This window comes from Hemicordylus capensis, chromosome 5, assembly GCF_027244095.1.
Source record: "Hemicordylus capensis ecotype Gifberg chromosome 5, rHemCap1.1.pri, whole genome shotgun sequence".
Classification (NCBI taxonomy): Eukaryota; Metazoa; Chordata; class Lepidosauria; order Squamata; family Cordylidae; genus Hemicordylus; species Hemicordylus capensis.
The window spans coordinates 40269512-40296629 of NC_069661.1; the positions used below are offsets into that span (position 1 = coordinate 40269512).

General features: G+C 41.1%; 1 protein-coding gene across 46 annotated transcripts in view; it reads left to right on the forward strand.

Annotated features, from left to right (window-relative positions):
- ANK2 (ankyrin 2) overlaps window positions 1–27118 on the forward strand; it is a 509522-nt gene that overhangs the window by 473171 nt on the left and 9233 nt on the right. For 17 of the 46 annotated variants that reach the window (XM_053254658.1, XM_053254664.1, XM_053254665.1 and 14 more), the window contains 10 exons: window positions 1693–3528; window positions 9017–9091; window positions 11191–11322; window positions 15830–15970; window positions 16660–16939; window positions 18378–18669; window positions 19384–19476; window positions 19937–20023; window positions 21831–21995; window positions 23159–23341. In XM_053254658.1, coding sequence (XP_053110633.1) covers window positions 1693–3528; window positions 9017–9091; window positions 11191–11322; window positions 15830–15970; window positions 16660–16939; window positions 18378–18669; window positions 19384–19476; window positions 19937–20023; window positions 21831–21995; window positions 23159–23341 — 3284 coding nt within the window. The other 29 variants (XM_053254699.1, XM_053254685.1, XM_053254690.1 and 26 more) reach the window with 10 other exon arrangements.

The following is a 27118-nucleotide window of genomic DNA, read 5'->3' on the forward strand; positions in this document are numbered from 1 at the left end:
AAGTGTATAGACACTATAGACATCATGATGTTCATGAGTACCAGTGTCTGTACACAGGTACATGTTTTTGTCTGAATGACCATATCTAGGTACAGGCCTCCCCAAATGCAGGGTACAGAAAGGAAGTTTACTACTGTACATGCATTGTATATAAGATATAAATAACTGTACATATATATCTGTAGTCACCTAGTGGCACAGCAGAGTAAACTTGCCTAGAGAGCAAGAGGTTGCTAGTTCGAATCCCCAATGGTATGTTTCCCAGAGTATGGGAAACACCTACATCGGGCAGCAGCGATATAGGAAGATGCTGAAAGGCATCATCTCATACTGCACAGGAGATGGCAATGTATTCTGTATTCTACCAAATGTATTCTGTATTCTACCCCTTCTGTATTCTACCAAAGAAAACCATATGGTTCTGTGGTTGCCAGGAGTTGACACTGACTCGACGGCACTTTACTGCATGTACACAGATAGTACAAGCATTGTCTCACAGCCTCACCTATTGCACACACTTGCAATAAGTAAGAATTGTAAAGCACTTTATATACCGAAAAGCTGAACTGTATGTAACAAAAGAAATAATTTTCTGGAAGTGAGTTCATGAACTGTTTTTTAATTGCTAAATTATTCTAAACCAGATACTTCATTTATTGATTTGGTTGTAGAAAATAAATAATACTTCACCACAGTATGTTGCATTTAATTTTGTGCCTTTTTCATTTATAACCATCTAGATTTTTTTTAATGTGAGGATATTTATCCTGCAGTGTATGCAACAGCTTTGCTTTGCATGGAAATAACTTGGCTTACATATATATATCTATATCTATATATTGTGTGTCTGTACGTGTATGTATGTGTTCTGTGTGAATGTTTTTTTGTTGCCATGCACTACATATTTCTAACCTTTGAATTCACTGTTGAGCTAGTCACTATTTAAATTTTTTTCCTTCTCTTCTTCCTCGTTTTTATTTCTTTCCCTTCTATTTATTATTATTATTTTTAACTATGAGGATGTTCCAAGGAAAGGACCATGCCTCTTGAAATAAAAGTATTTGTGTCTGCATCATCATTTAGATGTAAGATTCCCCTTAGATGAAATGCCGGTTTGCAGCTGCCTCAGATATCAGTATATTTCATTTACTGTAGAGTATTGCAGAATTAAATGTAAATACAGAATTTTTGCCCTTTATTATTAAACAAAAGTGCATATTCATACCTAATTTTGGTGCTGACAGTTTGCTACCACTGGCTTTCTCTTTGAGGAGATCAACATTCAACCAATTACAATGTCCCCCCTACCACTTTTGTTCTTCTCTGATTTCATTTGAACATTGATCTGTAACATCCAAACAATCTTGAGATGCCTATCTTTATGTAAATTTCACTGTTTCCCCCTCCCCACCCTCGTTTTCAGTGTCCTTGGTTTACAAAGCTTTGGTGTTGTATGTGTGGGTGTGCTGTACTGCAAAAAACTAAGCAAGTTATTTCCTGCCCACATTCCTTTTCAGTTTCCCCCCGTTAGCTTTGCTTTGCTTTTTTCACCCTCAGATTTGTGGATCCACCATACCCAGACCATTTTGTTGACCCTCCTGCTGCAATCAAAGACAGTCATTTCAGTCCTGATTTCAATCTCTATTTTTGATTTTCATTTATTTTAAATGTTTTTCCCCATTTGCATCAAAGATGATGATGAAACAGAATCTACAGAAACATCTATCCTGAAAAGTCACCTTGTCAATGAAGTCCCTGTCTTAGCCAGCCCAGACTTGCTGTCTGAAGTTTCTGAGATGAAACAAGATTTGATAAAAATGACTGCCATCTTGACAACAGACTCTTCTGAGAAGACAAGCTCCATTAAAGTGAAAGATCTTGTGAAAGCTGCAGATGAAGAGCCTGGAGAACCTTTTGAAATTGTGGAAAGAGTTAAAGAGGACTTGGAAAAAGTAAATGAAATTCTGAGAAGTGGAAGCTGCCTCAAAGAAGCACCAATTCTTCAGAGATCAAGTTCTGGAACAGAATTGGTAGAAGAAGAATGGGTTATTGTAAGTGATGAAGAAATTGAAGAGGCCAAGCAAAACGTTCCTGTGGAAGTCACTGAGCCTCCTTGTGTAGAAACTAAAATAGGCAAGGGTAAAACAGAGAAAATCATGAAAGACATGACAGGAATGATAGATTATCTCAGTGAGGATCTGAATACGTATGTGTCACTTAATGAAGTACATCCACAGACATTTCAAGAAGACATGGTAGAAGAGAAATTTGAAGCTCTTGTTGTAAGCAGGGGTTCTGAAAAGGGTGGACGGGTCCCTACCTCTGTTGAGAGCAAAGTGACACAAGACCAATACAAACCTACCTTAGAAATTAAAAAACCAGTTAGGAAGAAATTAAAAGAAAAACAAAAGCCAAAGGATGAAGAATCCCAAGGAAAGGAAGCACATTCAGTACTAACAAAGTTCAGCTCAGATGAGTCTTTAGATGAAGAGCTGGGATTAGCTCCTACACAGCCTTCCAAAGTCACTGCTGTGTCACCTGTTATAGAAGAAACTCCTATTGGCTCAATCAAAGATAAGGTTAAAGCTCTTCAGAAGCGAGTGGAAGATGAGCAGAAAGGACGTTCAAAATTGCCTGTTCGGGTTCCAGGAAAAGAAGGGGCAGCTGAGAAGTCTGTTACAAAGCCATCACAAACTAAAAAAATTATTTTCAAAACAAAGCCCCCAACGTCGCCCTCTGCCTCAAAGACACCAGCTTCTCCCCCTGCCTCAAAGACGCTGGCTTCTGCCTCAAAGTTGCCTGCTTCTCCTTCTGCCTCAAAGTCACCTTCTTCTTCCTCTGCCTCAAAACTCTCCTCTCCCTCTGCCAAGAAAACACCTGTTTCACCTACATCTAAGAAGCAAGCTGTTTCACCTACTTCTAAGAAGCAAGCTGTTTCACCCACAGCTAAGAAGCCACCTGTTTCACCATCTTCTAAAACAGAAAGACTTGAAGAAACAATGTCTGTTCGTGAGCTGATGAAAGCATTCCAGTCAGGTCAAGATCCATCAAAGCATAAATCTGGACTTTTTGAGCATAAGTCTATAAAGCAGAAACAGCAACCTTCTGATAAAGAGCCAGCTAAGAAAGGAGCTGCTCAGGCAGAGAGTGAGAAGAAGCAGACACTGACACACAAAGAGGCACATAAAAAAGACAGCCCCAAAAGCAAAAAAAGCCAGGAACTTCAGGCAGAGGTAGGTTTGCCACTTAAAAAAGAGGTACAGAGTGCTCCTGATATAAGTCTGAAGAAAGGTTTATCCACTCAGAAGGAAAAACAGCAGAGCGGCAAAGCCACTGGGAAAAAATCTCCAGTTGTTGATAATGAACACACCAAGGATGTTGTCCTGACATTTGATGACCAAGGGGATGCTGATCTCCAGATCAGCCCTGACAGAAAGACTTCAACAGATTTTTCTGCTGTCATAAAAGAAGAACTTGAGGATAATGATAAATATCAACAGTTCCGGCACATTTCAATAACTGAAGAAGGTGAGCTTCACTTAGATCAAGTACTGACCAGTCCATTCAATGTTACATTTCCATCAGAATATGTGAAAGATGGGTTTTTGCCTGCTCTCTCCTTGCAAAGTGGTGCTTTGGATGGCAGCTCAGAAAGCCTTAAACATGAAGGCATAGCAGATTCTCCAATTGGTAGCCTGCTTGATGGAACCCCTCAGATCAGCTCTGAGGAAAGTTATAAGCATGAGGGCCTGGCAGAAACTCCAGAAACAAGCCCTGAGAGCCTCTCTTTCTCACCAAAGAAAACAGAAATTGCTGACCAGATGAGAGAAACAGAATTAGACGGAGTGCAGAGAACAGAAGAGACACATTCACCCAAAGGACTTTCTCCAACAAAAAGTGAAAGGACTATTGCTGATAAAGATCTAAATGCTATCACAGAGACCTCAGATTCCCATTCACGACGTCTATCAGAAGAACTACAAGTTACAACCTTCAAAGAAGAGACAGGCAAATGCATAGATTCTAGCTCAACTTCAGTTAATAAAGATGCTGTCAGGGATGAGTTACCCATGGCCACTGAGCAAGGACATTTAATTAAATTGTCTGACATGCATGACACTCCTTTAGAGAAAGAGGAGGATGTGTCTTTTGAGCACCATACCATTAGTAGAGGACTGGAGCTTTCACTTCCTAGCCATGACACTGAGGGTCTTAGCCCAGTTGCAGATGAGTCCATAGCTATAAGCCATAAAGATTCACTGGAGGCAAGTCCAGTGCTGGAAGATAATTCCTCACGCAAAACTCCTGATTCACTTGAGCCTAGTCCTACCAAAGAATCCCCCTGCCGTGATTCTCTGGAAAGCAGTCCAGTAGAACAGAAAACAAAGACTGGCATTGTTCCAGGCCCTGGCCCCATTCAGGCTGTCCTTGCTAAATCAGAAAACTTCCCAGAGCTGACACCTGTGCGATCCAGACTTTTACGTGATCCTGATGGGAGTGCTGAAGATGACAGTTTAGAACAAACATCACTTATGGAGAGCTCAGGGAAAAGTCCTCTTTCACCCGAGACTCCAAGCTCTGAGGAAATTAGCTATGAAATCACACCCAAAATAGCAGATTCACAGGCACTATCAAATATACCCAAGTCAGCTGTGATTCCTGAAGTGAGTGAAGAGCCAGAAGATGATTCAGAAGGTGAGCCAAAGAAAAGATTTACACCAGAAGAAGAGATGTTTAAAATGGTGACCAAAATTAAAATGTTTGATGAGCTGGAACAGGAAGCAAAACAGAAGAGAGACTATAGAAAAGATTCCAAACAAGATGATACTGCTTCAGCTTCTGATATGGAAGTTGCTTCAGAAGCTGAGGTTGGACCCCCAACCATTGTAGAAGACAACTTTCTATCTAATGTAGTGACTTCTGGGACTGAATCTAGAAAGACTTCTTCTTCTTCAGAGAGTGAACCAGAACTAACAAAGCTGAAAAAAGAAGCTGACTCTGGGCTGTTAATGGAGCCTGTAATTAGAGTGCAGCCTCCTTCACCTCATCTTTGCAATATGGATTCCAGTTCTAGTCCTGAAGAAACAGAGTTTCAGCCTATTGAACCCAAGCAGCATACTTTTAGTACTGAAGCAGATAACACAGAATCAGATAAACCAACAGAGGATACCAGAATGTCTGGTGACACCTCTCTTGCCTCTGATGCTAGCATCATAGCACAGGCTAGCGAGTCCAAGTGCTACAGCACAGACGAAAGTGACACAGTTAGCCCTAATGGTCCTATGATGCAGCCAGAGGAAGCTTTTTACCATTCTGTTGGTGAGGATGCGCAAAACGTTGCTGAGTTGTGTGAAATCTCAGTGTTAGCACACCAACAAGATGAATCTCAAAAAGAATCTACAGCTGAGAAGGTACCAGACAAAGACCCAACTCCTATAGAAAGTGCAGAGGGGTCCTGTGCACTTGGTACCTCTCATTGCTGTAAATCCCAAAATGAGGAATTGGCTACTACTGTTTTACCTGTATGCTCCCCTTTAGGAAATGATTTGGCTGGAACTGACAAAAATTTTGAGATAGAACAACAGGGTTTTTGTAGTTCAGAGCACTCAACAGTATATTCATCTGTGACACTCCAAAAGGGTGAATGTGAAGGTTATGCAGAAAATGTTGATGAAAGCAGTGCTCTGCCTATAACAAGCCCTTATGAAAATGTCCCTTCACCTCATTTTTTTAGTAGCATGGAAATTAATACAGGAATTGGTTCAGGAACAACAAAGGGCCAACCAGCTGGGAGTGATAATTCTGGTGAAGTAGAAACTACCTTTTCTGAAGAACTAAGGCTGACCTCAGAAGATGTTTATATGGAGATAGAATCCAAGCATGTAGACATCTTTCAGAAAAGCTCAACTCCAGTACCTTCCGTATCAGACTCTACAGCACTAGATGAAGCTGCTCTGCAAGATATCAGGAACGAAGCTGAGAAAATAATCAGCCAAGTGGTCATTACCAGGACAGATGTGGATTCTGATAAATGGAGTCAAATACGTGAAGATGATGATGCTTTTGAAGCTCGGGTGAAAGAGGAAGAACAAAAGATATTTGGCTTGATGGTAGATAGGAGATCACAAGGAACCACACCCGATACAACACCAGCCAGGACACCTACAGAAGAAGGAACACCTACCAGTGAACAAAACCCCTTTCTTTTCCAGGAAGGAAAATTGTTTGAAATGACAAGAAGCGGCGCCATTGATATGACCAAGAGGAATTATTCTGAGGAAAACTTACACTTTTTCCAAATGGAAGAGCAGTCTCAAGAAGAGATGTCATTATCTGAAGAAATGAGAGAAGCAGAAGAACTGGGATCTCCCCAGCTTGAACAATCTTCAGACCCATTTGTATCTTCTGAACTGGATGAAGCAGAGATGGCTGTAAAAGGGTCGCTCATGTCTACATCCGAGGATGAAACCAGTAACTTGTACACCACAAGAGGCGATATTAAATCTAGAATTCCTATTAAAATGGGTATTTCAGCCTCTTCAAAGTTGCCAAAGAAAGAAACTCCTACTTGTGATGTTGAACCCTTCTTGCAAGTTGATACTGATGACATATTTGATAGCTCTCAGGTGCCTTGCCTTGTCTCTCCAGTGCAGACTGTGATTGATGTACAGTTAGATTTCTCAACAGTCACTAGGTCTGTGTATTCTGAGCAGGAAGAAGATTCCCCAGACTCCTCCCCAGAGGAGCAGAAATCTGTGATTGAAATTCCCACTGCTGACATGGAGAGCATGACCTCTTTTGAAAGCAAATCCAAAATTCCAGTAAGGGCAACTCCCGTGACATCCCACCAACTGCCACAATATGAACTTGACAGCTTTCCTTCAGATGACTTTTCAGACAGCCTAGAAGAACCACAGGATGACCCATCCAAACCAAAGTCTAAAATTCCAGTCAAAGCAGTTTTCCAAAGAGTTGAACAAGATAGTATATACACAGAGACATCTGTCTGGAAGCCAGAGTTATCTAAACCCTTTGACATAACATGCAAACTACCTATGAAACAAGATATTCGGAGCAAATCTGAATCAGATGCAAGTGCCTCCATGGACTCAAAGTCTAAGCGTTCAGTCAAAGCTAGAAGTTATAATGAGGCAGAAGCAGAGACCAGAGAGAGGGTGGGTGAGATGAAGCTTGAGCTAGACTCAGACGAGCTGATGACTGCACGACCAAAGATATTTTCTTCACGATTGCCTGTTAAGAGCAGAAGCACCTCAGCTTCCCACAGTGCTGTTAGTCCCTCAAAAGAAAGTAAGGAACATTTTTTTGACCTATACAAAAACTCCATAGAATTCTTTGAAGAGATTAGCGATGAAGCTTCCAAGTTAGTGGATAGACTTACACAGTCAGAGAGAGAACAAGAATTAGTTTCTGATGATGAAAGTAGTAGTGCCCTAGAAGTTTCGGTTATTGAAAATGTGCCATCCATTGAGACCCAGCAGTCAGTTGCCGAGGACATCTTTGACACCAGGCCCATTTGGGATGAGTCTATTGAGACTCAGATTGAGCGTATTCCTGATGAAAATGTCCCTGACCATGTTGAAGGTATTTGTCAGCCACTGGGATTCCCTTTGCTACGCATGTCATGAATCGCAATTCTTTGTCGTTTCTACTCCCTTTTCCCCTTTGCTTTTGGTGTGTGGTTTGTGTGTCTTTTTTTTAAAAGCTTCCTGTGGTTGTTAATGTGTTTTGTGTAAGCTCTGTTTGTTTTGTGCTATGTATTTTACTGTCTGAAACAATCTCAAGATTGCACACTGCAAATGCTTATGGAAAGCATAAATTGATTTTTTAAATTAAAACAAACAACATTTGCTAATGTTGTTTAATGCTAACAAAATGCATCATTATCTCACTTGTAAGGCAGCTGACCACGCAGGTTTTAGTTTTTTGTTTTTCTTTGCTCTAGTTGAATCTGTGTATCATGAAATACTTTTGACATAGAGAAACCAGGTAAGGTTATTGTAATTCTAGATATGCAGATCCATGTATCTGTGCCAAAAGCAAAAGTAATTAGAGTCTACAAATTATAAATTTGTTGTTATTGTTGGCACCTTTGCTTATGACACTATTTAAATGTAGGTTGTGTTCAAGCAATGGATGTAATTGTATTAAATTTAGTGCCCAGCGTTTATAGTTATTTCTGTAGCATTAACTTCCTAGAACAGAACTGAAGAACAACAAGGAAAATTGTGGTATCTGAAGTTCGAACTTAGTTACTTAGTTATCAGACTGTGGTTTAATGCAATCCAAAATACACACATTGGAAAACAAAAACTCAAACTCTGCTGGTGTCACATTGGCTGTTGGGATTATTAATTCTTGCTGCTTTTATGCAAATAGTCCTGAGAAGAAGTGTGCTCTTGCTTTTCCATGCCTGCTTTGTGAATAGCTTGGGATTCAGGTGTTAGAAGAAGTTCTAACAAAAATTAAATCAGAACTATTAAATCTCAACATAAAAATAAATACACAGAGATCATAAATCTTAAACTTAATTCGGAATTAATTTTGAACATTGTGAGAAGTAAGTACTATTTTAAGCCAATCTTAATGTTCGGAAGGAAGTCACAGAAACCAAACTTAATACTGGATACAAATTTACACATTTGTTTGATGGCTATCTGCCATTAACTAAAGAGGCATGGAAAAATGCATCTTTTGCCCCAGCAATAATGTACCTTTCCTTTTGTTCTGTTTTATTTTAAATGTATGGGGACTTTACAGGAGATCCAGAATAAAATTGTGGGCAGTGTTTTCCAAAGCCCTTGTTAATTGCACTGTTTAAGTGACTACTTTTAATAAAGTACTGAGTGTGCATATATTTCCAATAGTCACTTACCAAGGCCCTAGAAAGCAGACAAAGTTCAAAAACACTGGCCTTATTTTATGGAGTCTCCTTCCTTGAGGCCCATCAGTTTTGCAGAGTTTTTAAAGACATATTTTCTATTTGACCTTATTTTAGATCAACAGGATGATCAAGAAAGGATAGAAGAAAGACTAGCACATATCGCTGATCATCTTGGATTCAGCTGGACAGGTAAACTGCAATCCAGTTCTAATCGCAATTACTTCACCTTGCACTCTATACTGGTGCCAAGTCTTCACACTTTTAGAGGAATTATGCTCTATGATTTTACCTCTCTTCTCTTTAGCTCTGCCTCTTCAAGGCAGTAGCTCCCTTCAAGGGGCTATAGTTTTAGTGCCTAGTTGCATGCTAAATTTTGTTAAAGGTTTTAGAAATGTAAGGATAGTTGGTGGCATTCACACAATCAGAAAATTGTGTGTGGAGCTCTAAAACATGAACCACACTGCCCACTGAGGTCATCTGGAGAGGTTCGTCTGCAGTTGCCACCAGCTCGTCTGTATGTATGGGGACTTTACAGGAGATCCAGAATAAAATTTAGAGAACTCATTATATTAGAGAACTCATTATATTAGAGAACTCATGTTCTGGGCAGTATAAAAATGTGGTACATAATAATAATAAAACATAGTATACACCTTAGGTTATGTCTGCTATAAAAAGGCTGTCAAAATACATTAATTTGACAGGAGGATGCTCTACTACTTTTGATTTCTGCCTCCCCTAGGTTTTAGCTGAGGTATTCCTCAAATCTGAACCTCTCTTAAAAGCTTAGTACACTGGATCTGAAAAGAAACCATCTAGATAGACAGATAGTGCACAAAGTTTACTGACAACAGAGATAGTTAGATGTAGACAAATTTTAGTTGAACATTGTGGCTTAAGCCTCCATCAGCAACAGATGGTTTTTTTTAAAGGTTATGTGAGCACATACATTTCACAAGGTGGCAGTTAAGAATGTTGGGTTAGCAGAGTTTTGGCACAGGTGACAAGAAAAGAATGATTGACAGATGTTACAGATGGCTATAAGGTGATTTTATGTATTGTCCTCCAAGTCCAGCCCATAAGATGTGAGGAACTTGAGTCTATATATCCAAATTTTTCTCATTTGTCCAGCATCTTATGACATGTATTGTTAGAAATTAATATATAAAAATTCCTCTCTTGCAATTAAGAGGGATTTGGATGATTTAACCTGATGCTAAAAGTTCTTCTTTTAGCACCAGGTTCTCCACGAATGTGCAGTGCACTACAGGTTAGAGGTGGCCCCCTCTCCTAGAGCTATTAGAGCATGGATTTCTAGCGCTATTCGAGCGTGGCAGACACATAACCTGTCTGTCTCCGATTTAAATGTGTTCGCTACAACATGTGCTGACAGAGAGATGGTGGATTTTTTTCCTGCTCTGAGCAACAGTTAATTTCTTGCCTTTGATGTGTTAGACAACTTTCACTTTATACCTCAAGAACGTCACTTCTACAACCACAAGCTGTCATCATTTTATATTGTTGTAAAGATTTGATTTCTAACTATCTAGTCTGTTTTCTTAGATACCAACTGGTCATTAGCAGCGAGGACATGAAAAGAACCTAGACTTCTGAATCTCTCTTAATGGCAAAAAGGGAATTTTAATGTAATAATTGCTCAATAGGAAATATTTCCATTTCAGTCAGACTATGGTTGCCTGAGTTGAAATATCTGGCTATATATATATATATATATATATATATATATATATATATATATATAATTTGTTGTAAATAGCTAAGAAAAAAAGGTATAATGTATAGTTGAAACCCATACTGGGCCAGGTATTCCAAGCATAATATACACATGTTGAATATGCAAGTACATATGTCATGAAAACAACTGTGTTGATTTCAGAAGGAAATGGGTTTCATAAAAAAAAGACCTAACTGGAGATAATGCCCTAAATACACAAAAATGTACTGCGAAGAAAGTTTAGCTTGGTGGCTAAGATGCAGTCATGATCCTGGACTAAAATCTAACCACTTTAATTCTTACAATTATTTTGTTAACTTTATATTATCATCTTATATTGCCAAAGCAGGGGAACAGAGTAGGTAGTCAGATTCAGTCCTGCTTTGGCAATAAAAGATGATAATATAAAGTTAACAAAATAATTGTAAGAATTACTGAGAAATCTACTTTGAACAGTCTAAAAATGCTGTATAAATGTTGTATTATCATCAAAGAGAGTGAAACCACTTGATAAGATGGAAAGGCTTTTATAACTAATGATTTGCCTTTACAGAGCTAGGAGGAGAACTAGATTTCACAGAGGAACAAATCCATCAGATCCGAATTGAGAATCCTAATTCACTGCAGGACCAGAGTCATGCGCTGCTAAAATATTGGCTGGAAAGAGATGGGAAACATGCTACCGGTATGCTTCCTTTTTAGCAGATATTGCTTTTTTTCAAAGGAGGCCAAAGAGTATACTTGTACCTCACTGACTTACAGCACTCATCGTAAATAACATGCATTGTACAAAAAGAAAAGAATATGACCGAAAAATATACCATATATGCAAAAGAGACCAGGACTATGCTACTGACAGGAAATAGACAGCAGGACATGGGTTCATCAACAGATTAGTAGAAGATATTGTTGTCTCACTCAGATCCCCAGTGGCTGCTAGCATGATGTTCAGACTTTCTCCAAACTCTAGGGCAAGTAAACAAAACTGCATTGTTGGACACAACAAATATTCACAGAGCTCATGTGGGACAGAAAGAGGAGAGGCTGATCTTCTTTGTAATCTCTGTACAGTGCCACGTGAGCTCACTGCAAGAACAATCTAGAGCTATTGGAAGGGAGCCATTCCTGTCTGTGCCTTCGAGATATATATTTTTTTAACTCTTAAATTTGTTTAAATTGTGTACACTGCCTAGAGATATACATATCAGGTGGTATATAAATACGATAGATAGATTGAATAAATAATTTTTTTAATCTGTATATGCCTTGAGGGACAGGCTTGAATGCCTTCCCACTCAGATTTTTTTTACTTCCATATCATTCCATATCAGGGAACTTTCTGTGTGGAAATTTCTTGATGAGCTCATTTGACATATTTTCATCACTTAAGCATTTTTCTTTCTAGTTCTTTTTTATTATTAGAACTATATGTTTTCCATTTTAAACTTCTTCTGCATAGAGCTCCTGTGTACCTATGGTAGAGCAAGAATCACTGAAGAAATGCCTGTCTATGGTAGGAAAATGGCTATTTTAGATGGACATGACTCTTGTCAGTTTGCCTGGGGAAAGGATTGTCTGCTACTGTTGTTGCTGCACTCATAGTGCTTCAGGACATTTGTATGGAGGGATCTTATGAAGCTACCTTATACTGAGCTACTCAGTTGGTTTATTTAGCTCCGTATACCTACACTGACTGGCATTGGCTTCTAGGGACCTTTCCCAGCCCTACCTCGGGATGTCACAGATTGCATGGAAAACATGTGTGTTGCCACTGAATTAAAGCTGCTCCCGTGATTCCAGTTTCTTCATCTGATTTTAGCACTCAGCACATTTCAAAGGTTCAGTCCCTGAAGTGAACTCTAAGGCAGCTCTCCGGCTTCTAAAGGATCAAAACCTCAGGCTGCATCACTCCCTGTTTTATTCTCTGATGTTCACCAAGAACCAAAAGAGAAGACAAAGAAGAAACACACATCCCCTTGCTGAATAAGAAGAACTTGATTGGAGTGGTGGTGGTGATCTTTCATGCTTTCTGACATTACAGTTTCTATTGGCACATCCCTCTGGAAATGGTGAACCCACTGTGGGATGTTCATTGTGGAGCTCAAAGTCTATCAGAGACCAACTTAGATATCATATGGCTTCAGACGCTGGCCATTTGCAAGGCTTGTAGTGTTCTGCCGGTTCAAGCAGGTTATTCAAGGGGTTATACCTCTTAGCCAGGGATCTTTGGAACTATTGCTTGGGTAGTGACATTTCCAATAGTCATTCTACCTGACCCACAACTCTGTAGCAGGCAGTATTAGCATAGCACAGAGTAGACCGTCAGTAAGTGGTCGCTGAACTCCCTCTACCTGCTTCCAGGCATCAAGAACTGAGGGCAAACTTTGAAATAGATTTGTTTGTAACATCAATCTAAATGCAAAATTTTCAATTGTTGAGGTGGTCACAGTGCTCTCAGGGAGGACACATGTATTATGTTTTGTGTACAGGTCAATTTGTGTCTGTACAGGTCAAATTCTCAGGCTGCTCCACAAAATAGCAGGGCAGTTGCATTCTTACACCCTAGAGTACTTGTCAACCCAGGTTCACCAGGTTTCTTCAACTTCCCCTCAACTATTTCCTCTAGCTTTCTCTGCATCCAGATCTTCTCTTTTAGCGCCATAGGAAAGTTCTTCATCACAACCTTACCTCACTAAAACTAATAGCTTGGCGAGGATATGGCTCTCATAGATGCTTTAGAAACTTTTAGAGAAATTCTCTATAATGCTCTTGCTAGGCTGTTCTATTCCAAAAAGTGGACTTGTTTTGTTTATTTTACTCAGACATGGCAGAAACCAGTGGTCTAGCTTCATCCTGTGTAGCACCGCTGGTTCCTAGCCTTTGGAATCCCTTCCTTTAGAATTTGGCCACAGCCCATCTATATATTTAATTCTCCTGGGTGCACATTAGAATGTGCGTCCCGGCGCCCAGTTGATTGGTGGAGGCTGGGCGGTGGAGGCGCCTGATAAGCTGAGGCATACCCAGGAGGATTGGTTGTCACGGTGGCCAGGCCGTCCTTGGTAAGGGGGAGGACGCTGTGGAGGCAAAGCCCGGCCTGGCAGCCGGAGGTGGGAGCAGGAAAGGGGGTGAGTGGGAAACGGGCGGTGGGGTGGGAGGGAAACGGGCAGCGGAGCCCTTTTTGGCCACCCGCCGCCAAGTAAGGAGGGCCTGTGGCTGCGGTGAGATCTGGCCGAAAATGGCCGCCCGCCGTGGTAAAATGCTCAGTGGAGGGGGGAAAGGGGGGGCAAAGGAGGGAGGGCAAGAGAGAGTGAGGCGGGAGGGGGAAGGAGGGTGAGAGAGTGGGGTGGGAGGGGGGAGGAGGGTGAGAGAGTGGGGTGGGAGGGGAGGGGGCAAGAGAGAGTGGAGCGGGGGGCGGGGGCAAGAAAGTGGGGCAGGAGGGGGGAAGGAGAGTGGGGCAGGAGGGAGGGGGGAACAGCTGGCCCCAAAGCGCACACAGATGCTCTGTGCGGGTTGGCTGGTAGCTATTAATATATGCAACCTTCACAATTCTGTAGCTGTGTACCTTTTATACTTACAGTGTTTGTGTTTAGCTATTGCTTGATTACATATTCATAAAGCAGCAATTTCTGCTTTTCACTCCCAATTGAATGTTGCTAAGTCTGCTCTCACTTCATTAAACACATTTTCAAAGAACGTATCCATTTGAACCCAACTATTAAGCCTCCTGCAGCTAGGGAATGGGGACTGTAGCTCAGTGGTAAAGCATCTGCTTTGCATGCAGAAAATCTCAAATTCAAACCTTGGCATCTTCTGGTAGGACTTGGAAAAAACATGCCTGAAACCCTGGAGAGCCGCTACCAGCCAGAGTTGACTACAATGACCTAGATGCACCAATGGTCTGACTCATGTACCTATGTGGTTTTCTCTCAGCTTATACACAAGCAATTTCAACCAATGGCTACCATTCCTTTGTGCCTCCTTTCTTTGGACTGCTTTTTTAATAGTATGTACACCTGCATAATGAACTCTGTATTCTGCTGTGATACATCATTTATCTCCATATACATACATACATATATGGTGGTCTCATGATTGGGCATATCTTCCTTTTCTCAGGTGGATTAATTTCATCTGAACCAGAATGTGGTATTTCCAGTATTTTTTCTTCTTCTAGAAATGGAGGGCAGGGAAGGGCTTTCTATAACTTGGACAGGAATTCATCTTACCTTGTATGAATGGAGTTCTTTCAGGCCGTTACCAATCTCTTTATTTGCTACTCCAGCCCGAAGAAGGGATCTTTGTTTCTTCCCACAGGTTATCTAGAAGATTGTTAGTATCTGTCATTACATGCTGCTATGAACTTGCCAAGCAAACATTCATTGTTGGAGTAAAAGGACATTTCACCATAACTCTGGCTGCTTTTCCTGTTTTATTTCCCAAACTACTTTTATTGCTAGTTGTGCAAAACTAACAGATGGATCACTCCTTTCATTACATGAGATACTATGCTCTGGACATGCAAGCTGGGACAGATGCAGTTTTTACTGCTGTTTTTCAAAGATATATTTCTTGAGGCAACTTGCACCTTCAACCAGTATGTAGCTAACCAGTTACCCATATGTGGGACTGCAGAGAGACCACAGAGAATAAAGCCAAGTTGCTTACCTGTAAGCAGCATTTTTCCAATGGTCATCAATGCAGCCACACATCCACCATCCTTCCACATTGCAGGAGTCCCTCCCTTTTACCGATAGTTTCACTGAAGTTATGAAGGAATTGAGCAGGAAGGTACTCGCCCCTCAAACCATGTGCAAATGGTGAAAAATGAAGGGAGCACTGAATTCCCTTCTGAGAGCTCTAGAATGTTCCTGGAATGAACTCTACACAAGTCCAGAACCATATGTGAAATGTGCAGCTGCACATATGATTCCTCAAAGAACACCAGTTGATGGGGAAGACTGAAAGCACCAGTCTTCTTTCAAAGGTTTGTGGTAAACTTAGGGTCCTCAAAGAGGGCAAGGAGCCCACTGCATATCAAATCCATATATGCTGGCATATATAATTCATTCCATAGTCAAGGGAATAATGCTGACTGCTGAGATATGTTCTTCAAAGTTTCTGTGGATATGCAAGACAGGGGAAAGTATTTCCACACACAGTTCAGATAAAGCTTGTCTTTTTTTTAATCACAGATTCAAATCTTACTGAGTGTCTTACAAAAATTAATCGTATGGATATTGTTCACCTAATGGAGAGTAGCGTGGAAAAGTCTCGAGAGCACGGTCGTACCTATGCAGAAATTGAACAGACAATAGGACTGGATCACAGTGAAGGTAAGGATGAATTCACACATGCATGCTGATCACTTAACAACTCATTATTTGTTGCCATGCATGATTCAGCTATCAAACAGGCAGAGCCTTCATCAGTCCATATCACACCAGCCACAAAGCCTTTCAATACTGGCAGCTCCGACATCCAGTGTTCTGTAGCCATGAATTATTATTTATTATTTACATTTTATATCCCGCTCTTCCTCCATGGAGCCCAGAGCGGTGTACTACATACTTAAGTTTCTCCTCACAACAACCCTGTGAAGTACATTAGGTTGAGAGAAAAGTGACTGGCCCAGAGTCACCCAGCAAGTATTATGGCTGAATGGGGATTTGAACTTGGGTCTCCCTGGTCCAGCACTCTAACCACTCTACCACGCTGGCTCTGTGACTTATATGCATGTGAGTCAGCTCTAAATGTGTTTGATGTTATCCCATGCAGGAACCATGAAGCATGATAACAGACCCTAAAATATGAATATTAAGTAACTTGTAGCATGAACAGAAGTATATTTGATTAGCAGTGAGAAGCATTTCATGTGCTTCTTTGTGACTGCTCGGGGTGGGGGGAGCCATCTAGGAGTAGTAACTCAGTACATGAAACCTCACCACAAACCTGCACCCAGATTTAAACTGTTCCTACTGTACACAGGCAGACCAAATGATGATTGTTTTTACTTTGCTGCTAGGGTTTTCTGCACTCCATGAAGATCTGTATAGCACAAAAGATAAAAATGAAGAAGAGCATTCTTTTTCTAAAGACAGTGAGCAATCTGATCACCCTCCCCTCGTCTCTGAAGAAGACATTTCTGTTAGCTACTCATCCTTGCATGAAGGCACACCCAGGTCTGAGGCAGAAATATCCGTTGTAGAGCTCCTACGACAAGCACACAAAGATCGAGTGGGAGCTGAATTCTCAGGGAAACCTCACGAGCTGCCAGAAGATTCAACTACTACACAAGAATATTTGTAAGAATCACAAGATGGCAGGCATATTGACAAAAATGTACTTTATGTTCTATTTGTCTCTATAAAAGACAAAAATATCTATGCTTTTTAAAAGCCATGGAACAGATTTCAGCAGATTTCAGTAGATTTCAGTTTTGTCCTGAGAAATGGCCAAGCCAAACTGCTTCCAAAGTTCAAAAAATAAAAATAAAAGAATTGTCCTGTATATCTTACTTAGAACTGAGGAATAACTTTTTTAAAGTAGTTAAAGTTGAATTAAAGGTTATTGAGCAAAACTGGATGAAAAGATTTTACAGATCCCATCTACATTTAACAGTCTTGTACATTTAGATCAGCCACTTCAAAATAAGAAAACTGTCAGAATGAAATTATGATGTGATCAAATCATATTCTAAATATTTGGGGAAATATCTGAGGGTGCTTTCAGATTATAAAATATTGAACTGGGTCCAGCAGAACTAGGTCACCAGCTGATGTTTTCATTGGGTAGTGCTCCCCACACAGTGTCCAATTGAATCCGAAGGGCTTCTGTACTCAATATGGTTTGCAATGTGAGTCATTTGTAACCTCTGGTTTCTAATTATTTAACACGCTGATAAAGTGGTGCATTTATAGCCCCCTTTACTTGCTCACTCTCTCATGCAGGTCCCTGCTAACTTGGCAAAGAGGCACCTTTTAACATGGTGATTCTCTTTATTTAGCAGGGAGAGAGTAACTGGCCCTATCCACCCCTAGCACAGTACCTCCAGTGACTGTTGCTGGTGTCTGTCTTATGTTTCTTTTTAGACTGTGAGCCCTTTGGGGACAGGGATCCATTTTATTTGTTGTTTCTCTCTGTAAACCGCCCTGAGCCATTTTTGGAAGGGAGGTACATAAATTGAATTATTATTATTGTTATTATTAATAATAATAATAATACACACACTGTGTGTGTGTATAATAATAATAATACACACACACACACACACTGTATGAAAACACCCTTTGAATATTGCATTTAAATTAAATACATTTAATTATTTAATTTGAGCTATTTTGTAAGGGTAGTCTAGAAATTGAATAGATAGATAGATAGATAGACAGACAAGTATTGTAGTAAACTAGTATCCTAGATACAAAAATATCATGAAATACAAGTAGATTTCTGCTTTTTTGTTTTAAAGTGTTACTTCTGGCCACTAATACACACAGGTACTTGAAAGTAAATCCCAGACAGACTTCCAAGGAAGTATGAAGAAGACTGAACATTAAATTTACTGCTAAAAGTAGAAACAGTGGCAGGTGAGCACCTGAAAAGTCTCAGAGCTTATCCAGTGTTAATACTGAGATGGATTGTGTTCCTCAGGCATGTTAAATAGTTAGGTAGACAGACAGCTCTGTGTTCACTGGAAAGAGTAGAACACCTAGTAATTGGCTTCCTTGAATCTTTAATTCACAGTGTCACAACTTTGGGAACAGATCAGACACAAGTACAAAAGGGTGGAAAAGCAGCAAGCATTGCCAGTGAAAAGTCCGAGGATTCCACTGCAGGGTCTGAGAATCTTGAAAGGCCTTATCTTCATACCCCAACATCCAGTGAGCGAACTGATTCACCCATTGTTCAAGAACCTGAAGATCATCACTTCCACCAAGATGATCTGTATCCAAGGAAAAATAGCCTAGTTATTGTGGAATCAACTGACGAACCGCCAGAAAAGTTAGAAAGATATGAAGAAGAATCGCTGGAAAAGGTAAACAGCCGTGCTAGTTTGAGGTATCATGTAGACATTATTGGACAGAGTATTTTATCAAAGTCTTATTCAGTGCTTGAGCAAAATACTTAAGATAATAAATACCAGTGCTTTTCATATATAGCTAGTTAAATGAGTTACATATTTATCCCTGTGAAAATAGAATACAAACAAGTGGCCCACCTGTTGTGCAGGCTTACGCTGGCATTTCCTATCCGCCCATGGGCCTCTAAGGAGGTGCCAGCAGTTTTTCACAAGTGCACAAATACTTAAAGTACTGCACCATCACTTCATTATATTGTTTCTAACATAAATTGTGTTGCCACAGTTCGGGCACACAAACTAAGCTATTTCTCTTTAAGAATTTCAAGCCCAATCACAAAATTTGGACCCCAGTGTGCAATAATGTAATCGGGGTTGGGGCCTGGGGCCTGATCACTTCCTCCCAATCTCCCAGTCCACCAACCTATTTCCTATGAGCCTTGATATGCTGCCCTGACACCCTCTTTCATAGGTGAGGGAAAGTTTGCCAAGATTTCAGTAGATCTGGATGCCATCACAAACTGACAGACGTCCTGTCCACTGCAAGAAGCAATACAGTTTTATTAGAATCTGATCACTACTTTCACTGTGCTAATAGAAAAGGGCCAGATGCTGCTCATTCACACATGCAACATGAGTATGATAAGAACAATACTTCCATGCTTCCACTAGGAGCTAGCAGAGGAATTAGGTGAGCTGGAGGCCAGCTCAGATGAGGAAGAGATGGTAACTACCAGGGTCGTTCGTCGCCGGGTGATTATTCAGGTACAGATTGAACTACTGCACGTGCCAGTGACAATCTTGTCCTGGTTACACTTCTAGGACCCACCCTTTCCCCAAAGAACTGCTCCTAGCTGGTATTGCATTGATAAATTTGGCATGTTCCCGAACAATGCATGGCCTTGATAACCTCTCCAGATTTGATGGGTGGGGGGATCCTATAGCTTATCTACTATGCATTTTGAAGAAGAATGACCCACTGAGAGGCGGAACACTTTGATTTGCTGCTTTAACACCACCCTCTGCCATGTCAAATTCTTTGTTTGCCTATTGGTTCAAGGTTTCTCGCATGCTTTCCAGTATTTACTTGCAGAACATTTAACAACTTTGCTTCAGTTCTTCTTGATTACTTTTTGTTGTACACTTGCTTTAAACTAATTAACTTCCTTTGTGAAGTTTGTTTAGAGCAACCTAGTTTCTTTCATGAATTTTGATCTTTGTCCAGCAGGCTGATGATATGCCTGAAATGCCACCAGAAGCTGTAACAGAGGAGCAGTACACAGATGAACATGGTCATATTGTGGTGAAGAAGGTATGGTTTAACCTTAGTAAGTTGTCTTATGGGCAAGTATAAAGAGAGCAATTCAGTGAACAGTCATTTAGTACATGAAAGTTATGCTTTTCCTCTTTCATCTGCAATAGCATTAAATACCTAGAAGTGCTACCGCAAGACACTCCATTGTCTATGCCAGTATGCGCTGAAACCTGCATGGAAAGCATCTTTTATAGGTATTGGCATATTGTCATGCTGCATGCCTGCCCAAACATGACCCATCTTTGGGTCAGGCTGACCCAAACATGCCCATTCAGATTTGGCCCCCAGAGCATCCCAGTTATCTTCTTTACTTTCTGATTGATCTTCCACAAACTATGGCATATGTGGCTGTGGCAACCAGTGCAGCTGGTTTCCTGTGCAGCCAAGGGTGGCCACAACTGCAAGACTGACAAAGGTCATAACCATGATATGCAGAGTATCTTCAGTGCCTGTTTATCAATCCAGGGTGTTTTTGACATCACCTTTTTGTTCCACTGCAGTGCTGCTATGGTAGCGAGAAACATTGGGCCAGTTCAGACGTCATATGGAGCCAAGATTAAATCTTGGTTTCATGCAATATCTTGGAAACTTGGGAGTGTGTGCTCTCCACCTCCTTTCACGTGTAAGCCTCAAAAGAATGTTACATCCTGCTGTGGTTAGAAACAAACCAGTTTCTAACCACAGTTGTGATATCCAAACCAACCAAGTCTGTGGCTTGTTGAAACCAGAAGACTTTGAAATAAGCCATGATCTGAACCTGTCTTCAAACCCTGTAGAATTTTTTCAAGGCTCATGCATGAAGGCGAGGGAAGGAGCATGCTCACAAGGCTCTGAAATATCATGTGAAACCAAGATTTAATCATTTCCCCATGTGACATCTGAACCACAGAGCCCATTTTAACTAGATCAGTACAAACGTTGGTGACAATACATCTAAGCGTGCTTTATGTGGCCACGCAGTGACCAATGTTGACATAGGCCTTTTGTTGGCCGGGTCTTTTCTATAGCTGCTTCTGGCCTATGGAATGCACTCCAGGCAGATATCCACAGTTTAGGCTCACTGTCGGCCTTTAAGAGAGCCCAAAGACTTACTTGTTTGGCCTGGCCTTCCAGGTTTTAAAATTGTTTTTAAAGTATTTTAATTGGTTTTAAAGGGTTTTGAATGGTTTTTAAATGGTTTTTGTTGTTTTGAGCACTGTGTTTTAAATGGCGTATGTTTTTATGTCTTTTTAAACTTGTTGTACACCACCCAGAGCCTTTGGATGGGGCGGTTTATAAGTGAAATAAATAAATAAATAATAGGGATGGAAAATCCTCTTAGATTTGATAGGACAGATCTAGGAGAAGAGCAGAACTAGAGAATTTACAAACGTTTTCTGCAAAAGCCACCCCCCCGCCCCCTGCTGCCAAAAAGATTGTTTCAAATATTGTTCCATAGAAATAATTCCATAATATGGGTGGAAATAGGACAAGATTTTTGTTTGTTGGTCAGAATTGGCCTCTTTTAAAGATATCTGTTCATCTTTTCAATTAAAAAAATGTTATATACCAAGGAGGCAAATTTATAAACCTTCTTAGGAAACGGTGCCTGGATAAACTGGTTTCAAATGTGTAATCCTTAATTGCCTTTGGCTTCATATTATCCATTAGTAAACTGGATGTAGTGATGTTTCAGCTTCTTTTGGAGCTGTTATTTATGTTTGAAAACTGAGGCAAGCTGCAGTTTTTAAATGGTAAGTATGACTACAGTAATCAAAAATTCAATCTAACGACAACATGACTCTTAATATTGCCACCCCACTAGATCACTAGGAAGATCATCAGGCGCTTCGTTTTACCAGATGGCACAGAAAAGGAAGAAGTTGTGATGCAGGGAGAGCCGCAGGAGCCTATTAAAGTGGAAGAAGGAGATGGATATTCCAAAATCTTAAAGCGGGTTGTGCTGAAGAGTGACAGTGAACAATCAGAGGTTAGATTATTTTAACTGCTAAATTTTATTTGCGAAGAACTGAATTAGGAACAGTAAGAGTCTTTCCACTGTAAGACGTTTTCTCCTGGGTTTTGTTATGAAATATATACTTACTAGCTGAACCCAGAGCATCTGTGCAGTAGTACGATGAGCATCCCCCCCTCCACCCCCCAACTTGCCCTCTTGCTCGTGCTCTCCCCCCTCCCCAACTTGCCCTCTTGCTCTCTGGCCCTCATCCTTGGCCCATCGGCTGCCGCTTCCTCCCCACATCCCTCTCGCTCCCGCTCTCCCCCCCACAACTCCAAGAAGGTTCCATGTTCCCTCCCTGGCAGCATCTCCAAGATAGGGCTGAGAGAGATTCCTGCCTGCAACCTTGGAGAAGCCACTGCCAGTCTGTGAAGACAACACTGAGCTAGATGGACCTATGGTCTGATTCAGTATATGGCAGCTTCAGTATATGGCAGCTTCCTATGTTTCTAACTCGCTTCACTTGCTCCCCCCCACAACTCGCTTCACTCGCTCTCCCCCCCACCCCACAACTCGGCCCTCACCCTTGGCCCACTGGCAGCCGCTTTCCTTCGGTCTGCCGGCGGCCTCTCCCCTTCAGCCTGCTGGTGGCCCAGCAGCAGCCGCCTCCTCCCTCCTGAGGCAGGTGGGGCTTCTCCCCACTCCCTGCCAGGCTGCTTCTCCCTTTGTCGCTACCGTGCCTCCTCCTAAGCCTGCCGGAGGCCTCCGGGGCAGCGGGGCTTTGCCTACCACACGGCTCCCTCCCTCCCTGCCAGTCAAGCAGCCATTGTGGGGTAGCTGTGCCGCCACCATGTCGCCTCCTAAGCCCGTTATCTGTCCCAACCTGAGCAGCCTTTTCATTGGTTATGGCTGCAGCAGGGGCGGGGCTTGCCAAACATCCCCATGCATCCCCACATAGTTCTCTCCTCAGTTGGCTGTAAGAGAAATAAATATATAGATAGCTATGCGGCAACCTCTATATATCCCTACATTTAATTTATGACTAACCTTCACTTGGAATATTAAAACATGCAACTGAGTAGCAATACACATTTTGTTCTTTGCTCAAGACATTAACAAAGCAGTCAGTTGTAGTTCTCTTTTGTTGCAGTAGTTGCACAAGCATACAATTTATCTCTGATACCTTTCTTCACTAGGTGACCTTTTCTGAGCCAAGTGTTCTATCCAGTGCCTCAGAATTTCAGTCTGAACCAGTAGAAGGCCGCAAGGTCAGCAAAGTCGTGAAGACTACAGTAGTAAGTGGAGAGCGAATGGAGAAACACCATGGAGATGCCAGCTTAGCCACTGATCTTCCATCAGCCAAAGATGACTTTGAGGAGGTAAAATAGTACCACCACCCCACCACCCCATGACAGTTCTGAATCAGCACCTGTGTAAATGTGTCAATCTGAATCAGCACCCCGTAAACGTATATGGGAAGAATATATGTGTATATGTGTATGCAGGTATGCATATGGGAATTTAATTTACAAGCAATATTAGTGAAGTGTAGATTTTTATTTAGTAAAGTACTGTATACCTTTTCCAATATGGGCAAAGCTGCTTAAAAATTCAGATACAAAAGCCATAAAATCACAATAACATCTCTGTGTAAATGGCCTAACAGCATAAGCTGGAGGAGGCCCAAGTGGATACCCTAGGAGCATCTGATGCTGTAACATTGCTAAGCAGGTGTGGACCTGATGAAAGGCTATTGGGAGCCCCATGAAAGCTGTGAGATAGCAGTGTTTCTCAACATGTGGGTCCCCAGATGTTATTGGACTTCAACTCCCATAATCCCCAGCCCCAGTGGCCTTTGGTTAGGAATTATGGGAGTTGAAGTCCAATTACATCTGGGGACCCACATGTTGAGAATCCCTGTTCTACAAGGAAGGTGCCTTGTAGGCTATCTGGTTCAACGCCCTGCTTGGTGCAGAGCTGGAGCTTGCCCAACAGATGTATGTCCACCCTCTGCTTGAAGGTGAGGAGACCTCAACACTTCTAATGTAAATATGAAACATATTTGTGAATACAATTACCAACATGATGTGCAACTACTTAAAACTGCATGTCTGCAGTTGCACAGAGCTACTTCCATTGTGGAAGAAGCACAGCACAACGGTGAGTGCACAGTTTTTAAATTGTTGCGCTACTACCCACTTGCAAGGCTGTCTGTCACATGCACGGCAGCAGCAGCTGATGGGCAACACTGGCTTTGCATGGCACATCATGACAGCCCATTTTTTAAAATGAGTATCTCCCTACATCCACATCACTTCTTCATCTGCCCTGTGTTCCAGCTCTTGCACATGCACTTCCCTTTCACAGGGGGCCCCCATTTATACCCAACACCCAAGCTCAAATGCCCACACCAAAGCATGACAAAGGTTTTGTCACCAGAAGTATGCCTCAACACTAAATTCTCCGATCCCCCTATTCCTTTCACTCAGAAATAGAACTATGATGATTTCCCTTATTGCCAGGATGGTGGTACAGAAGAAGCGTTTTACTCTCTAGTTAAGAACATAAGAACAGCCTGCTGGGTGAGGCCCAAGGCCTATCTAGTCCAGCATTCTGTTTCACACAGTGGCCCACCAGATGCCTCTGGGAAGCCCACAAGCAGGAGGTGAAGGCATGCCCTCTCTCCTGCTGTTGCTCCCCTGCAACTGGTGCTCAGAGGTATCCTGCCTCCGAGACGGCCTATAGTTTCTCACACTCATGTCATTGTCTATGCCAGCTTTTGCCACCACTCATCAGAACAGATTCAACAGTCTGACTTTGCCCTGTGTAATTAAGCTGTGTAAGCTGTGTAATTAATCAAGATTCAGGGTGTGGGTGCCCACTAATGCCTCTTTCATCATAAGCATTTCTCTAATGTCACAGAGTTCAAAGCCCAGTTCGACATCATACATTTCAACTCTTGCAGTAAGTGAAAAAGACTGAAATATTATTCTTCGGAATATCTTAAAAAACACACCCACACCCAACACCAAAAGCAGCTGTAATCTGACAGTATTATTTATAGATGGATATTTTATATTATGAAAAGCTGAGATGTTTATATATCGTTAACCATTCTTGTTATCTTGGTTCAGAAGTTCTTCTGTTATCACAGTATCTTGAGGCGTGCTTGTGGCCTGTTGTGCTACGGTTTTGTGTTTGTTTTATTTTAGGCCCTGAGTTATGCAGGTAACAAAATGAAAATTGAAGTCCCCCCATTAATAGAGAAAGAGGTCACGAAAGAGGATGGCTCAATTATTAAAAGGTTTGGGTTGGCATGGCAATGAACTATTTAGTGGCAAAAGATTAACAAACTAACAGAAATAGTTGTGAGAAGTGAGTGTCCATTTTGAGCATTACATATAAGCAAACTAAACAATATATATTTACACAGCTTGTAAAGGGTAAACACAATTTGATGCATAACAATCAAATTATTAGAAAAAGACAGGTGTTTATGAAGCAGTTGAGGGTCTCATCTGACCCAGAGTTTGTAACCATAGACTCTTAGTAGATTCTAGAATGGTCTTCATGGGTAATTCATACCACAGACCCAAGGTAAAATCTGATCCCTATAATCCAAAATAAATGCCACCACTGGTTTGGTATCTTCAGCTACTGGTAAGGATTTTAACCCCTGTATCACTCATATTGGAGGATTGAAGCAAAACTACTTTTTGCAACTCTTAGCTGCACCTTCACAAAGGTGGTTTAAAGTCTATTAATGGCTGTATCTCTGGTCAAACACCTATTCCAAGGTTGTATACCTTATGTCAAAGGAAATGGACATATCCCAATTTTGCCACTCGACACTTGTTTTATTCAAAATCTTTTTCTTCTCCAGCTGGATTTTCACTTCCAGTACAAGGGGGGGGGGGACTCCAAAATACATGCTTATGCACTTTAAAATATGTGCATGAAATCCCTGATGGTTTTGAGAGAGGGATAACTTGTTGCTTTAAAGTATATAAATTCAAAATAAAAAAGTGACAATCTTCCAAACTTCAAATTCTTAACTCTGCCATTCAGATGCCTTTATAATGAACTGAATGTGTGATGAAGGCAATCTGAGACAAAAACCAAATCAACACCACACCGAATAAGAGAGAAGTCTTCCAGTGTTTATTCTGTCTGTAGACTTGTTCACTTAAGAAATATTCCAATTGTCACAAGTCTTGGGATCTCTTTTTCTCCTTCCCGTTCCCTTTCCCAACAAGGAGAACATAACATGTGAATCCAAGAGAACCCTATATACTAGAATGTAAATTATCTTTCCAGTCACCTCCCCACACACAATGGTGTTTTCAGTCAGATAGAGTACCTCATTCAAACAAGACAACACAGCAGTGTGGTGTGCTTGTTGCCTGCAGTTAGGAAGAGTGACATGGGCATGCCTCAGACTTCTCCCCAGGAAGTAACAAGTGAAAAGGCCTCATGTGTGGCAGAAAATTAACGAAGGACAGGACTATTTAGATGTTTTGGAAAGTCTTAGGGGGAAGTCCGTGCTGGCCATATCATTACCCTTGGTTACCTGCTCCAAAAATTGAAACATTGATCACCCATGATAGAACCTTTGCTTTGTTTGGTCTAGGACCGTAAATAAGTCTTGACTTGACTAGAACCTTTGCTTACCTGGTCCTGTTTACAATCTGTTCTCTTGCTGTCACTATGATATTTACCAAAGGAGATTTGAGATACTGGCTGGAAAGAACAAAAATACATGAGCTACCTTTCAGAGGGTGCTTTCATATAATCCAAACTGCCTCCAAACCAGACAAGCACAGAGCTGATCCCAAGCTGCTGTGTCTGTGTGCGCGCGTGTGTATTTTATTCACTAGACATTGTGTAAATATATCAAGGATGCATGCAGGTTTTTGCTCCAAATGCATTTACTAATTGTAATATAATCTATATCCACTTTTCCACACAAGGTTTCAAGGCAGCTAAAAATATATATGAAAACAGTTAAAATTAGATACATTCAACAGTATTTAAACAAAAGAAAAGTAGCAGTTAAAATGCATTAAGATCATATAAAAATAGCAGGGAGGCTAAGACAACACTCAAAACAGAAAGCAGATAAATTACTACATTTCTGAATTAAATAGCCCGGATGC